The sequence below is a fragment of the Dermacentor andersoni genome, chromosome 4 (genome assembly GCF_023375885.2).
Source record: "Dermacentor andersoni chromosome 4, qqDerAnde1_hic_scaffold, whole genome shotgun sequence".
Classification (NCBI taxonomy): domain Eukaryota; kingdom Metazoa; phylum Arthropoda; class Arachnida; order Ixodida; family Ixodidae; genus Dermacentor; species Dermacentor andersoni.
The window spans coordinates 47,349,965-47,363,629 of record NC_092817.1 but is presented as its reverse complement, the minus strand read 5'-3'; the positions used below and the strand labels follow the sequence as shown (position 1 = coordinate 47,363,629).

The window sequence follows — 13,665 nt, the reverse complement described above, 5'->3', positions numbered from 1 at the left end:
GTATTCTTATTCTCTTCACCTGCTAAATAACCGCCATGACACAGCTCTTTCATGCTTGTTTCAAAAGTATACCACTTTAATAGTGAGCAATGACATCGCCGCCGCTACAAGCACCACTTGATGCATCAAGTGCGTGTAGGTCAACACACAACCCATAATATTGTAAAGCATTTTTTGCCTCATTGCAGGCAATTTGGGGTACGTTAATCGTCAGCTTTTACACCTGGAAGTGCTGGAAGTGTCCCACTCCCCTCCAAATAAAAGCACACATATAGCAATACCAGCTCTTGACTCATCAGTGATTTCACACACCATTCACCTGTAGAATAACCTTCCCCAAAGCACAGGTTGTAGAAACTAATCAATATACACATATGCTCAGTTAACCCATGTTCTTTTTTTTTTTATTGCAATACAGTACAGCCTGTTATAGTAGTTCATTTTCATTGTTTTCCCACATTCTTGTATGTTTATTGAACTGTGTTTCTAGATTCTTTTTTTTTCTCTCTGGTTGTCTGGCACAGATGTGTATGTATAGTTTTTATGATCTACATTTTGCTTCTGTTGCTTTTAGTAGGTTTCCATTGTTCAATTTTCACTTACCTATATGCGTGTGCTTCTTGTGTTACCTTTTTACATTTATTTACATAACTTGTTTCAAGCTCCTTTTACTCAATGCCCCCATAAATAAGTCCTCTAAGATATTTTTTTTTAAGATTAAGATACAATGAACTTAACTGCGGGATGGGTACTGCAATTCGGATATTGTTAGGAGGGCTCTTGTTCTGCAGCGGAGTGCCGTGGAAGTAAGCTAGTGATGGCGACGACGACATGAAGGGAGAGAGATGCACAAAACAATGAATAAAGAATTGTTTACTCCAGCACAGTGTTCGTACACATAGCTCTGGTGTTCTCACACAACAAAGTGCGCAAGTCATTTTCAGATGTATAAAAACAAAATGACAAGATGTAACAGAACAAGCGTCCCCAACAACACTTACAGAGACTGGCTAGTATTATGGCAAGAGTGAAAGCCGCGCACGAAAGACGCAGCTGCAGTGAGCATTAGAAAATAAGTGTGCGCCTTTTGCGAGTGAGAGAATGGGGGCAAAAGAGAACAAAGCCACTAAACAAAAAGTGCCACATGTTACTCTGTCCCAGCAGTCCCTTCCAGCTCTGACAAAGATGTGAGGTGTAATGGGGCAGTGTAGGTGTGTTCTGCCGCATCGTAACTTAGTACCACCACCAAACCACTTATTGTGGTACTCTTCTAATATATTTTGCCATATGTTTTCTAAAAATCATAAAGAACCACTATTATAAGCCCTAGCCCCAGTATATTATTTAATTCAGGAACTCAAGTGCTGAAATGCTGATACCATCAAGGAACATGGCCACGTGGTCCCCATCAAGTGCATCACTAGTGCATCATGTTTGCGTGACGTGTTTACTCCTGTCAGTGGTGCAACCTCCTCATTTATAACATTGTAACACAATTAGGAATATAATCATTGCTTTGTATTTCATGTGTCTGTGTGTCGGCCACGGCGGCCAAATTTCAGTGGGGGCGAAATGCGAAAGCACCCGTGTGCTTAGATTTAGGTGCAGGTTAAAAAAACCCCAGGTGGTCAAAATTTCCGGAGTCCCCCACTACGGCGTCCCTCATAATCAGATTGTGGTTCCAGCACGTAAAATCCCATATTTTTTTTTTTTTTATGTGTGTGCATGTATGTGCGTGTGTGTGCATGGGAAGGGACTTCGTAAGATGACACTGCAAAGGTGATAGGCAGACGACAAGAAAGAATAAATGCACTCCAGCACGTATTTCATTATATATTCATGTTTCTTATTGGTTGAGGTTACCCGTAGCTTTCACAGTGCTGAAGAGAACTACTGAGACAAAGTATAGTTGCTAATGGTAGCAACTTGACCCATATGTACAGAGTTAAGTTTGAGGCTAAGATGTGCCCACAGAATACGACAGACAGTGTTCAAGGTAAACTCCATCAGCATTAACTAACAGATAAGCTGAACACATTGAGAACTTTGGTTTAGTTACACAGATTAAGAGCATTTGTGTGAATCTGAAAAGTGCACAAACTAAAAATAGGTTTCCAAAGTCCTTCATTGTTGTCTGAACGGAGTCCACTATAGTTGCAACAAAAGCAAAACTGGCTCGAAGAAAATCGGCCCTTTTCGTATATAAACTTTATAATATGTGCAACAAAAATGTGAAACCACACACTTACAATCACAGTGCTCACACTGAAAGGGACTAGTATATTAGAATGCTCAAGAGAAGTAGTGTGTGTTAAGAAAACCAAGCAACTGCTTGCTCTCATTAAAGATATACAACTATATATACGTATAATACAAAAACATAAGGATTTACAATGTCATTACAGCTACGCATCAATATGGCAACGGTGACGTGCAGTTACACTCGCAATATCTTCATAAAAAGCACGTGCAACATTATTGGCACCATTTTCTATATCTTTCAAGTATCAAGCATAACAAACTGGAGGGCATATATTAGATTGAGCTTTGGTTCTTATAGAAGAGAAATTAAAAATAACAATAATACACGAGGATATGGACACACATGGCCACTATATCAGTACCATAGCAAGTTTCTAAAAGGAAAGTGTTTTTCTTGAAAATTAAAACACAATACCCCTACACAAAATATAAAGACTGCCAATATTTAAACTCACACATTGTGAAAGCACTGTGGCATTTTACCTGCAGCAGATCAAGAACATATGAAGGCTTGTTTTATTCCATAAATATCTCTTAACTTCAATTGTAAATTAACCTAAAGTCTAAAGTTTCACAGTAATAGCCTCCAAAACCTTGCAAATGTCACACTTGGAGAGTGCAAAAGTGCAGGGTAAGAAATCTCCTGCAGGCACACCACACCTTTTCATCTAAAAAAAAGGAAATCCAGACAGTTCTGGTACTACATGAGAGAAACACTTGTCCTAAATAACTACAGCTTTACAAAACCTCTCATCGCCAAGGTATGAATACAATACATTGCCCTCCTCAGGTCTCTGTGCTTGCACACAATCAATTTTCACACTCTGCTGCCACACACACGGTTCTTCTAAAGAAACTGCTCTTTTGAGACATATAAAATCATCCTTCTTAAAGGGACACCAAAGGCAATCATTGAATCAATCCAGACTGACAGACTACCCTTCTAGAAAACCCACAATGTTTGCTTTACAACAAGAGACAACCTAGTAGAAAAGAAAATTTGCACTGAAGGCGCCAGAAAATTCTTTTGGGATTCTAAATCTTTGCTAGAAATAGAGTCTCTTAGGTAGCTGTGCCTGCAATCTCAGAGGTCATGCTCCCACCAGGCATACGTTTTCCTACTAAATTTACTAGCGGGAAACCTGGCACTGCAGTCACTTGATTGCCATGGCTGTGATAGCCAGTGCATAGACCTTTCTACAACTTGGAATGGGAATCATCAAGAAAGCAAATTACAGCTCTTCTTATTGTTTTCTGTGGTTAAACTATGTCATGTTCCATGACAGTCGCTCGACATTGTTTTGGAGAAGCCGAATATTAAGCTTGACAACTTCCTTTATTAAATAAGTCTTCATAAATAAGTCTCAACACATCTGAGTATGTGTGCCAAGTATTTTGCGTGGTTTTCGGACAGTGCAACTCATCATGGGTGGACATTTTAGCTATGTTACAACATCTTGAAAGCAATGTGATGGTAAAAATTAAAAGGGTAAATCAGGCTGATTATTGCCATACAGCTGATTTGAGATGTTAACACTAGGTTAAAGCAACAAACCAAAATAACGGAGTTGAATAAACCATTTTCGTCTTCTAGCGCTTAAAAAACACAGCGATAGTATAAAAGACATAGACAAAGCACTCTGCCAAAGCGTTTTGTCTACAACTTTTATACTATCCCCGTATTTTTTGTGTGCTAAATGGCTCAATGAAATTCAATTATGCCCAAACTTACATTATTTGTAGTAAACCCATATACTACCCATCATTCCCAAGCTGAATGAAACGGTGTACTAATGGTACGCATTGACACTCAAGCCAGATTTACCTCTAGTACTTTTAGTATGAAACTATATGCTGCCAGGCACTGCTGCCCGTTTCGGGTAAGACACCTGCACACAGAGGGTACCACTTTTTTGTAAAAGGTGTCAACAGAGTGGCGAGAAGCATATCAGCAACACCAGTGAGTTGTTCTGTAGGAAAATCTGATAAAATTGGCCAAAGTGCACCCCTTTTCTGTCAAAATGCATTGTAACAAAGTTTTTAAAAATTTTCTGTGGTTGAAAAAAATTTTGCCAATTGCAAAGGGGAGCGTTACATAGTAGAAGCTGGTATACAATATTTTCCCAACGGCGGCAACAATTCTGTCCAGTGTTTACGTCAATCTTCTTGCTTTCAAGTCTGTCTTCGGTGAAAGTGATATCCTGGGGTGGTATTCTGGAGCAGTCACTTTCGGGGACATGATCACTTTCCCGTGATTTCACATTACTCGGTACCAGCATCGGACGCACCACAAATGGTGCCACTTCTGGTGCTGTGCCGAGTCCTCGCACTGCGCAAGGATGGCGAGCTTGGCGTGGCACCAGAAATGCTGTTCGTCATACACGCTGAAGGTTCTCGTGTCTCGCAAAGTTGATCATATGGTCCGAAAGTGATAGCTCGAGAATACAACCCCTGGATACCTCGATGCATCAATCACTTTAGCTTGACATAATATTTGCACATCATTATCCCTTCGACAAGTGCGCCCCCCGCGCACCTCAGCCATCTCTTGTAAAAACAGCACTCCACCACAGAATAATAGTAATAATAAAAATAATGATATATAATAATAACAATAATAATAATAAAAGAAAAAATAAAACAGAAAAGTCAAGTCACAGGTTTCGAGTCAATGCAGGTAACTGTGCAGTGTTAACAACCACAAATATTGCACCATGACTGTTGTTACAGGTCTCTCAGAATTGAACGCACTCGTTCTAGTGAACCACGACACCCAAACGCCTGAGGCGACAGCACTATAAGCAACATCGACGCTGATAGTCCAGCCCCAATAATTCCTTAAGGCTCATTCACACCAGCGACTGACAGTGGTCGGGCAACAAAGCTGACTGCAAAGTGACCAGTTGCAAATGGTCACTTTTTTCAAAAAGTGACCATTTTGGGCCAGTCACTTAGTGCTCTATTTTTCAGTCACGCGACCGCAGTCGCAGAATCCTTGAGCCAATCAGATGCACAGGAACAGTACATCTCTAAACGCTGATAGTACTTATTTTATTTGAGGATGCAATTGTGAGAAGATGGAAGCTGGTCGTCCGCACTTGGTGGAGTGAGCATTGATCGCCTTCAGTCGCTTTCTGGTTGACAGTCACAAATGGTTGCCTGACTTCCTTAAGTCACCAGTGTGAATGAGCCTTTATGCTTTCAATACCCATCCCACATCTTTATTATGGGATTGATAAGGGTTGTTCATCAATTCAGCATAACTTCCTTGAACATAGCATGGCAAACATGCTGCTCGGACTGCACATTGAACACCTCAGTAGGTACAGTGCCCAATAAAGAGTGGGTGTGCTTCATGGCATCTCACCCCTTTACCATGCATCTTGTGACTTTGTGCAAGAGTGCTAAAACGGTAATGGATCACATACAGCTGGTGTACAATCAGCGATGATAAAATTGGAGAGATGAGTGGACTTGGGTGCTTCTAGGCATACGTTACTGGCATGCCACCGAAATCTAGAGCTGGCAAGCTGGCAGGATGCGGCCCAGTCAGTGAGAAGAAGGGCCACTAGGACTGGACATTGCCAAAGGTCCCTGGTGGTGGGCGGTATTGTTTGGGCAGCGCCATCACCTGCAGGCTGTTAAAGGCGTACTTGCGCATACCAACATTCTTGAAGGTGTTGTGCCGTCTCGTGCCCTCACTGCACAAAAAGTGCACGATTCAGATGGGCAGATGAAGCGATAGTTCCAAGATTACTGTCAGTATGCTTAACCCCAATGCATGCGTGGCCCTTTTCCACAGCCTGCCACATCCAGCTGGCTAAATAAAGCGTTCTGCCATGGGCATTCACATGACAGCTTTGGTACTCGCATGCTGCTATTCACTTTGACCAGCAATGACTCCAACCAAAGTTGAAGAGAAGATAATAGATCTGTGTACTGCTTGTCTATGTGACTAAATGAGCCACCTTTTGTTGTTGGTCTCCTGGCCACACAGCATGTGGAAAGTTGTAAAAAATAGCTTCGACATCAATTTGAAGTGCACCAGAACAATGTTGCCACCTTCGAGCTTTCCCGATACACCTTCTACCGCTGATGGCATGTCACCCAGATTTACCCACAAGCAGATGTACCTTCAGACCTATGCTTTTGTAACAAAGCATTCATGAATCCAATTCTAAAACACGAGCGGCAAAAACTCACCTTCGCATGCAGGCCACTGCTCTGGGCACTTCCTTAGAATCGAGACCAAAGTCCTGCAGCAGAATCTGCCCCTGTTCCAACGTCACGCACACGCCAGTTCGGTCCTTGGCACTTTTGCAGCTCGTGAAGCGTAGGCCTCGCATACGACGACATGCCTGTGTGGTTATAAGTCTGAAATGTTTCCAGCTACAACAGCACTTTGTATAGTTAATACAGTCGGCCACAAAATTTTACACGACATGGTATTTGCAAGAAAATTGAATTCCTGCAAAGCCTGGGAACATAGCCTCAATTTCAAAGTTTCATTCTGAGCAGTTTTTGTGACCTACATAGTTATACATTAAATTAGAATTGTCATGCCTTAAGAAAAGAGAAATTCATTTGTTGTGGAAACTGTGTTTCATAAACTTCTGTTGCGGACTGTACGTCACCTGCCGTGGCAGCAAGCTATGTACAGAAAAGCCCAAGCTACACACAAACTTGCAAGCTTTGGGAGAATGGCAAACTTCGCAAGTTAATATTTTATAGTTAAAACATCACAAGCCAAACAAAGATGAAAGACAAATGCATGACAGGACTGAGTGCTCACCGCCAAATGGCACTGAAAGGAGTGATGGAAGCCTCTAATTTAAAGCAGAGACTTACTTATTTTTCATCTGGCATTGTTACAGACCAAATGTCTTTACAGTCTGTTCTCGATCAAACAAGCAAGTGCTATGTCTAAGCATGACATTAAACAAGACCCACCACAACATCCGAGTAGAAGCTATCCAGCAATAAATTGATAAGAGCCTCTTACACAAGGCTCCCTTGTTAACACAACAAGGACATTAGTATGTATCACTGTTCAATGCTGGGCTACTTATGGTTGATACTTCTTGCAATGGAAAAGACAACCAAGCTACGTACAAACTTGTGAACTTTAGTAGAATGGTGAACACTTTTTACTGTCCAGGGGTTTCTTCACATGGCTTCCCGTTGTTTCAATTGTAATATGCACAATATGGATGTCGCCTAAAAGACTTTTCAAGAACCTTTTTTGTTTCAGGCTTGTGAGCAGGTGCTCTTCTCCATGGCAAGAAAGCAGTTATCACAGAGAAGACTAATCATGATAACTGAAGAATCATGGATCCCTTACAGGTGCCATGCAACATTCCCAAAAGCATTTTTTTTTTCTGTGTGTGTGCGTGAACTGCTTAACCAAAGTAATTTTTGCTTATCTATTCCTCGTACCTATATGCTTGATTAATATCTTTTGTACAATATATAGCGCTGATTTGGCTTCACGCAGCACAATGCCGCAGGCACTTCCATTAATGTGAAGGCCTTCTAAGCAAAACACACTCCCGCAATCCACAATATTTGTCTGTACAGAAGTTTATAACACATCAGATGCAGCCAATTTATGTTAATGACCCAGTAATCATCTATGGTGGTTAGTGCCGCCAACAGTTGACAAGGCATGATGTTACATTAGGTTTTTCCCATCCAGATATTAACTCGTACAGTAATGACACAAATTTGAACAGAACTTGCAAAAGCTTCTGAACACTACATAGACGAAGCCACTTTATTACCCGCCATGATTGCTTAGTGGCTATGGTGTTGGGCTGCTAAGCACGAAGTCACAGGACTGAACCCCGGCCACGGCGGCCGCATTTCGATGGGGATGAAACTCCGAATTTCAGGAGCCCTCCACTACAACATGCCTCATAATCAGATTGTATTTGGGCACGTAAAACCCCATAATATTTTTTAATCCACTTTATTGAGAATCAGCAGGGCGAACTAGCAGTTTATTTAACTGCCATCCACAACCACACTTGTAACCTTCTAGTGGATATATATCAATAAATTCAAAGCCTTAGATGAGTAACAAACATATAAATAGTGAAAACGAAATAAACAATAACAATACTAAAGAAAAATAGCTTAGTGAGCTGGACTTGCCGCCTGTTAAGTTCAACAAAAACTGAGCCAGGTAAATCAATCTATGCCTCATACCTCCATTGCAAGATGAAGAATCTCAACATCTTTGCTCTTACGAGCGCGAACATGGGTTTGCAGTTGCTCTATCACATCCATCAGAGGCACCTCCCGGGGTTGTATGCCTGCATATTGTGAATTAGAGAAATTGAGAGTGGCCGCAATGCACAAACACAATATGAGAATTAACACAGGCAGTCACAAAAGCATGCAAAATCATTCTCCCCACTTTTGAGGCATAAGGAAGAAGTGTGCAAGCACTTTGCCCCATAATACAGGCAGAGATATTTTATGTCCCATTATACAGGCAAAGATGAGTTGAAGCAGGCAAACATCTCACGGTCTTTTCAGAGGGTGGCAACGGTAACGAAAATGATTGGGAAAGATTTAAGGTATATATAGCATAGAAGTCAAAGAGCCAAGAACACGCAGAATTTATCAGAAAATGTAAAATATGGTGCAATCCATTTAAAATGACATGACATATAACAATATATCGCATATAATCATCAGCCTTTTCATTATTGCCAACCTTTGCATTCACTCCATGAAGAATGATGTTACCTTGAAGCGCATGAGATAGAGCAATGAAACTCTTCTTTGGAGAAGTTTTGTGGGAAAATCTGGCAGTAGATAAAATTGCAAAATTCTGCTTATCAAATGATGCCGATATGGGCTGGAGTCACTTTAGATGATAAACTAACAGCAGTTTATGATTGGGTGCGAGGTTATGCACAGTTTCAGGAAAAAAACTGTTAACTGCATGTTACCTGTGTGGATGCCACACGGTTTTAAATTTTGTCTGCTGCAGAACAAAAATCACAGGTTTTTCATGCTAGTTAATGCTAGGCATACAATTTCATTTATGTGGTTGCTTAAATATTAAAATTAGAGTTAGGCAAATATAAACTTTCTTTGAATGAGTAGAGAGTAACAGTAAGTATCGAATACTGAATATTCAAATGCATATGCATATATTTTCTGCAGAAATATTTATTTCGGTATAATAAGGTATCATGCCTGCACCAACTAGTGCAACAAAGACATAACCACAGGGACAAATGATCACTTTTAAACACAAGATCAATAACTGTAATAAAAAAAAAACTGCATGGATAACCTTTAAATAACTTTGAAGCCTGAGTGCAAACAAACAAGCTTTCCAAGAAAGAATTGCTGCTTTATGACTACCATACCAAAAATGCTAAATAAATAATTGCCAAAAAAACATCACTAGTTCTGAAAAAAGAAAAAAAAAAGCTGCTGAAGGACTTATGTGCCATAGAGAGTAAAAGCATTCATTGCAAGGAAAACATCACAGGTTGTATCGTAAAAGCTAAAACTGCTACATGGCTAGACTGCCAGACATTGTAAATGACAGACTACAAACAAAAATCAGCTTGTCGTGTAGGCTTCTGTCACAAAACTGAAAATAGAGTCTGCATTACCAAGCTTGTTTCTCCATTGCTTCAAAACTTTTTTGTTGTCTCATTTAAATTAAATTATGGGGTTTTACATGCAAAACCACTTTCTGATAACACGGCACGCCGCAGTGGGATACTCTGGAAATTTGGACCAACTGGGGTTCTTTAATGTGCACCTAAATCTAAGTACTACACGGGTGTTTTCACATTTTGCCCCCATCGAAATGCGGCCGCCGTTGTTGTCTCATTTCTGATAAATTGTAATACTCTGTTTAGCAGATGGAGAACAGTAACTAGATTTTAAGTCAGTTGTTGTGAAATATCTGGTTAGCTCTGAATGTTTGAAAATACCAAACACTAGTTCCTTTTCAAATATGAATACAAATAGTTAGTGTGTAGTATTCAATTCGTATACAGTCAAACCCACTCATAACAATATTCAAGTGCCACGAAAATTCCATCATTATAACCAATAATTGTTATAACTGGGTTGCACGAAAAATCAAAATAGGAGGATAGTAGAGCTAATGTGAGAAAACTATAATAGCAGGAAGGTCAGTGCCCCTCCCCAGCACCTTCCTCTATCCAGCTGCTGATTATGTTCACTCGTTTAACTGCTTACTAGGAGTTCCGATCGCGTGTAACAAGCCGCGGCTGTTGGTGTTAAAGAATGGCACTGCTATAACAACTGCAAAGAGGGGTCACGGGTTGCACGCGACATGCGAGCACCGCTGAAGCATCGCTTTGGTGGCCTCAAAAGGGGCCTTTTAAAAATTGCAATGCTGCCGCAGCAGCCTGTCCGCTTGAGAAATCTAGAAGAAAGGCTGAGTTGAGATTGCCACAAGCATCTTGCCAAGCACTTCTCACTGGCTTGCATGAGAAAACCCTATGTCCGTCAGCCTTGCATGCTTTACGCAAAGCATGCCTACATCCTCCAGGGCATCCAGGTGCTCCACGTATTGCAGCGGAAGGTTCCTCGTGAGAATGAAGCCCAGGAGGGACTGAATCATCTGCCCTACCGCATCATCACTGCCGTCATCGCCGTTGCTATTTGATGCAAGCACGTTCACGATAATCACCTCATCGGTTAGAAGCACTTAGTTTCCAAATTTCTTTTCACTGGCAATGTCGTGCTTTGCCGATGATTAGCGGGTGTATCAGCCATCTTCTGTTTTGGCGGCGAGTCAAACCAACTGCTAGTCAAACGAGGCTGAGAAACTGCGTGGCCAGGAACGATTTCGACACAACCAGCAAAGACGAATGCAAGCAATCAAGCTGTTTGCAGAACTGCGCTGAATGAGGAGCCAGCAAGCAACATGCAAGCAACCTGCGAGAAGCACAGTTGATGCGGTCCATTCGTGTTTCAGAGGGTGGGGCAGCTTAGAGCGATTAGTGCAGCCCCATAGAGAAAGAAATTCTATGGCAGCCCACCTGTGTTCAGAGGGGTGGAAGGGCAACGGGAGAGAGGCGCGCTGAGATGGCTTGGAAACTAGCGTGCGGTGGCTGTTGGAGCAGCAGCCCATCTTGCAGCGGCTCGAATTTCTTGTTTTCTTTTCAAGGATTTCGCATTTCACTACCTTTCATCTCGGACAGCCAGCAGCCAGATTTTATCGTTATAACCAATAATGCGGCATTAGGGCATTTAGTAAGCGGGTTATTTTGTCATGAAAGGTGCAGCGGTGGCGTAGAGGTAGAACACCCGCCTCGCGTGCAAGAGGTCCGTGGTTCGAATCCCGGTGCCGCGCAATTTTCCACCGGATTAAAAAAAAAAAAAAAAAAAAAGAAATCCGCGTGTTGATAAAATTGCATAAAACAGGCCTGGAGTGTGGCCTGATGCCGGTGACCAGAACCGGTAACGCACTCCCTCACCAGAGCAGGATTGGCCACCCTGGTGCAGTACTTGGCCACAACCTCCTATATGAACACAACAATCAAACCCCGGCCCTCAGTCCCCAGCAGCTGCGAAGCAACTGACCACGGCGGCGGTCAGACCTGCGACGCTGCAGAGGGTGCTAAGAATCCCTGGCTCCGGACAGGCCGCCATTGGAATATGAACCTGGCAACGTTTAACGCAAGAACATTATCTAGTGAGGCGAGTCTAGCAGTGCTATTGGAAGAATTAGAGGGCAGTAAATGGGATATAATAGGGCTCAGTGAAGTTAGGAGGCCAAAAGAAGCATATACAGTGTTAAGGAGCGGGCACGTCCTGTGCTACCGGGGCTTAGCGGAGAGAAGAGAACTAGGAGTCGGATTCCTGATTAATAAGAATATAGCTGGTAACATACAGGAATTCTATAGCATTAACGAGAGGGTGGCATGTCTTGTTGTGAAACTTAATAAGAGGTACAAAATGAAGGTTGTACAGGTCTACGCCCCTACGTCCAGTCATGATGACCAGGAAGTCGAAAGCTTCTATGAAGACGTGGAATCGGCGATGGGTAGAGTGAAAACAAAATACACTATACTGATGGGCGATTTCAATGCCAAGGTAGGCAAGAAGCATGCTGGAGACAAGGCAGTGGGGGAATATGGCATAGGCACTAGGAATAGCAGGGGCGAGTTATTAGTGGAGTTTGCAGAACAGAATAATATGAGGATAATGAATACCTTCTTCCGCAAGCGGAATAACCGAAAGTGGACATGGAGGAGCCCGAACGGCGAGACTAGAAATGAAATAGATTTCATACTCTGCGCTAACCCTGGCATCATACAAGATGTGGACGTGCTCGGTAAAGTGCGCTGCAGTGACCACAGGATGGTAAGAACTCGAATTAGCCTAGACCTGAGGAGGGAACGGAGGAAACTGGTACATAAGAAGCCCATCAATGAGTTAGCGCTAAGAGGGAAAATAGAGGAATTCCAGATCAAGCTATCGAACAGGTATTCGGCTTTAAGTCACGAAGAGGACCTTAGTGTTGAAGCAATGAACGACAATATTGTGGGCATCATTAAGGAGTGTGCAATAGAAGTCGGTGGTATCTCCGTTAGACAGGATACCAGTAAGCTATCGCAGGAGACGAAAGATCTGATCAAGAAACGCCAATGTATGAAAGCCTCTAACCCTACAGCTAGAATAGAACTGGCAGAACTTTCGAAGTTAATCAACAAGCGTAAGACAGTGGACATAAGGAAGTATAACATGGACAGAATTGAACAAGCACTCAGGAACGGAGGAAGCCTAAAAGCAGTGAAGAAGAAACTAGGAATTGGCAAGAATCAGATGTATGCGTTAAGAGACAAAGCCGGCAATATCATTACTAATATGGATGAGATAGTTCAAGTGGCTGAGGAGTTCTATAGAGATTTGTACAGTACGAGTGGCACCCACGATGATAATGGAAGAGAGAATAATCTAGAAGAATTCGATATCCCAGAAGTAACGCCTGAAGAAGTAAAGAAAGCCTTGGGAGCTATGCAAAGGGGGAAGGCAGCTGGGGAGGATCAGGTAACAGCAGATTTGCTGAAGGATGGTGGGCAGATTGTTCTAGAAAAACTGGCCACCCTGTATACACAATGCCTCAAGACCTCGACCGTACCGGAATCTTGGAAGAACGCTAACATAATCCTAATCCATAAGAAAGGCGACGCCAAAGACTTGAAAAATTATAGACCGATCAGCTTACTGTCCGTTGCCTACAAAGTATTTACTAAGGTAATTGCAAATAGAATCCGGAACACCTTAGACTTCCGTCAACCAAAGGACCAGGCAGGATTCCGTAAAGGCTACTCAACAATAGATCACATTCACACTATCAATCAGGTGATAGAGAAATGTGCGGAATATAACCAA

The 13,665-nt window shown here is 42.1% G+C and overlaps 1 protein-coding gene across 2 annotated transcripts in view; it reads right to left on the bottom strand.

The window, feature by feature from the left end:
• Positions 1 to 858: 858 nt before the first annotated feature.
• Positions 859 to 13,665, bottom strand: part of LOC126537069 (inositol polyphosphate-4-phosphatase type I A-like) — a 75,620-nt gene continuing 62,813 nt past the window's right edge. For both annotated transcript variants that reach the window (XM_050184201.3, XM_050184203.3), the window contains 3 exons: positions 8,470 to 8,576; positions 6,466 to 6,620; positions 859 to 5,963 (listed from right to left, as the gene is read on the bottom strand). In XM_050184201.3, coding sequence (XP_050040158.1) covers positions 5,831 to 5,963; positions 6,466 to 6,620; positions 8,470 to 8,576 — 395 coding nt within the window. In that variant the 3' untranslated portion in view covers positions 859 to 5,830. The remainder of the gene's footprint in view (positions 5,964 to 6,465; positions 6,621 to 8,469; positions 8,577 to 13,665) is intronic.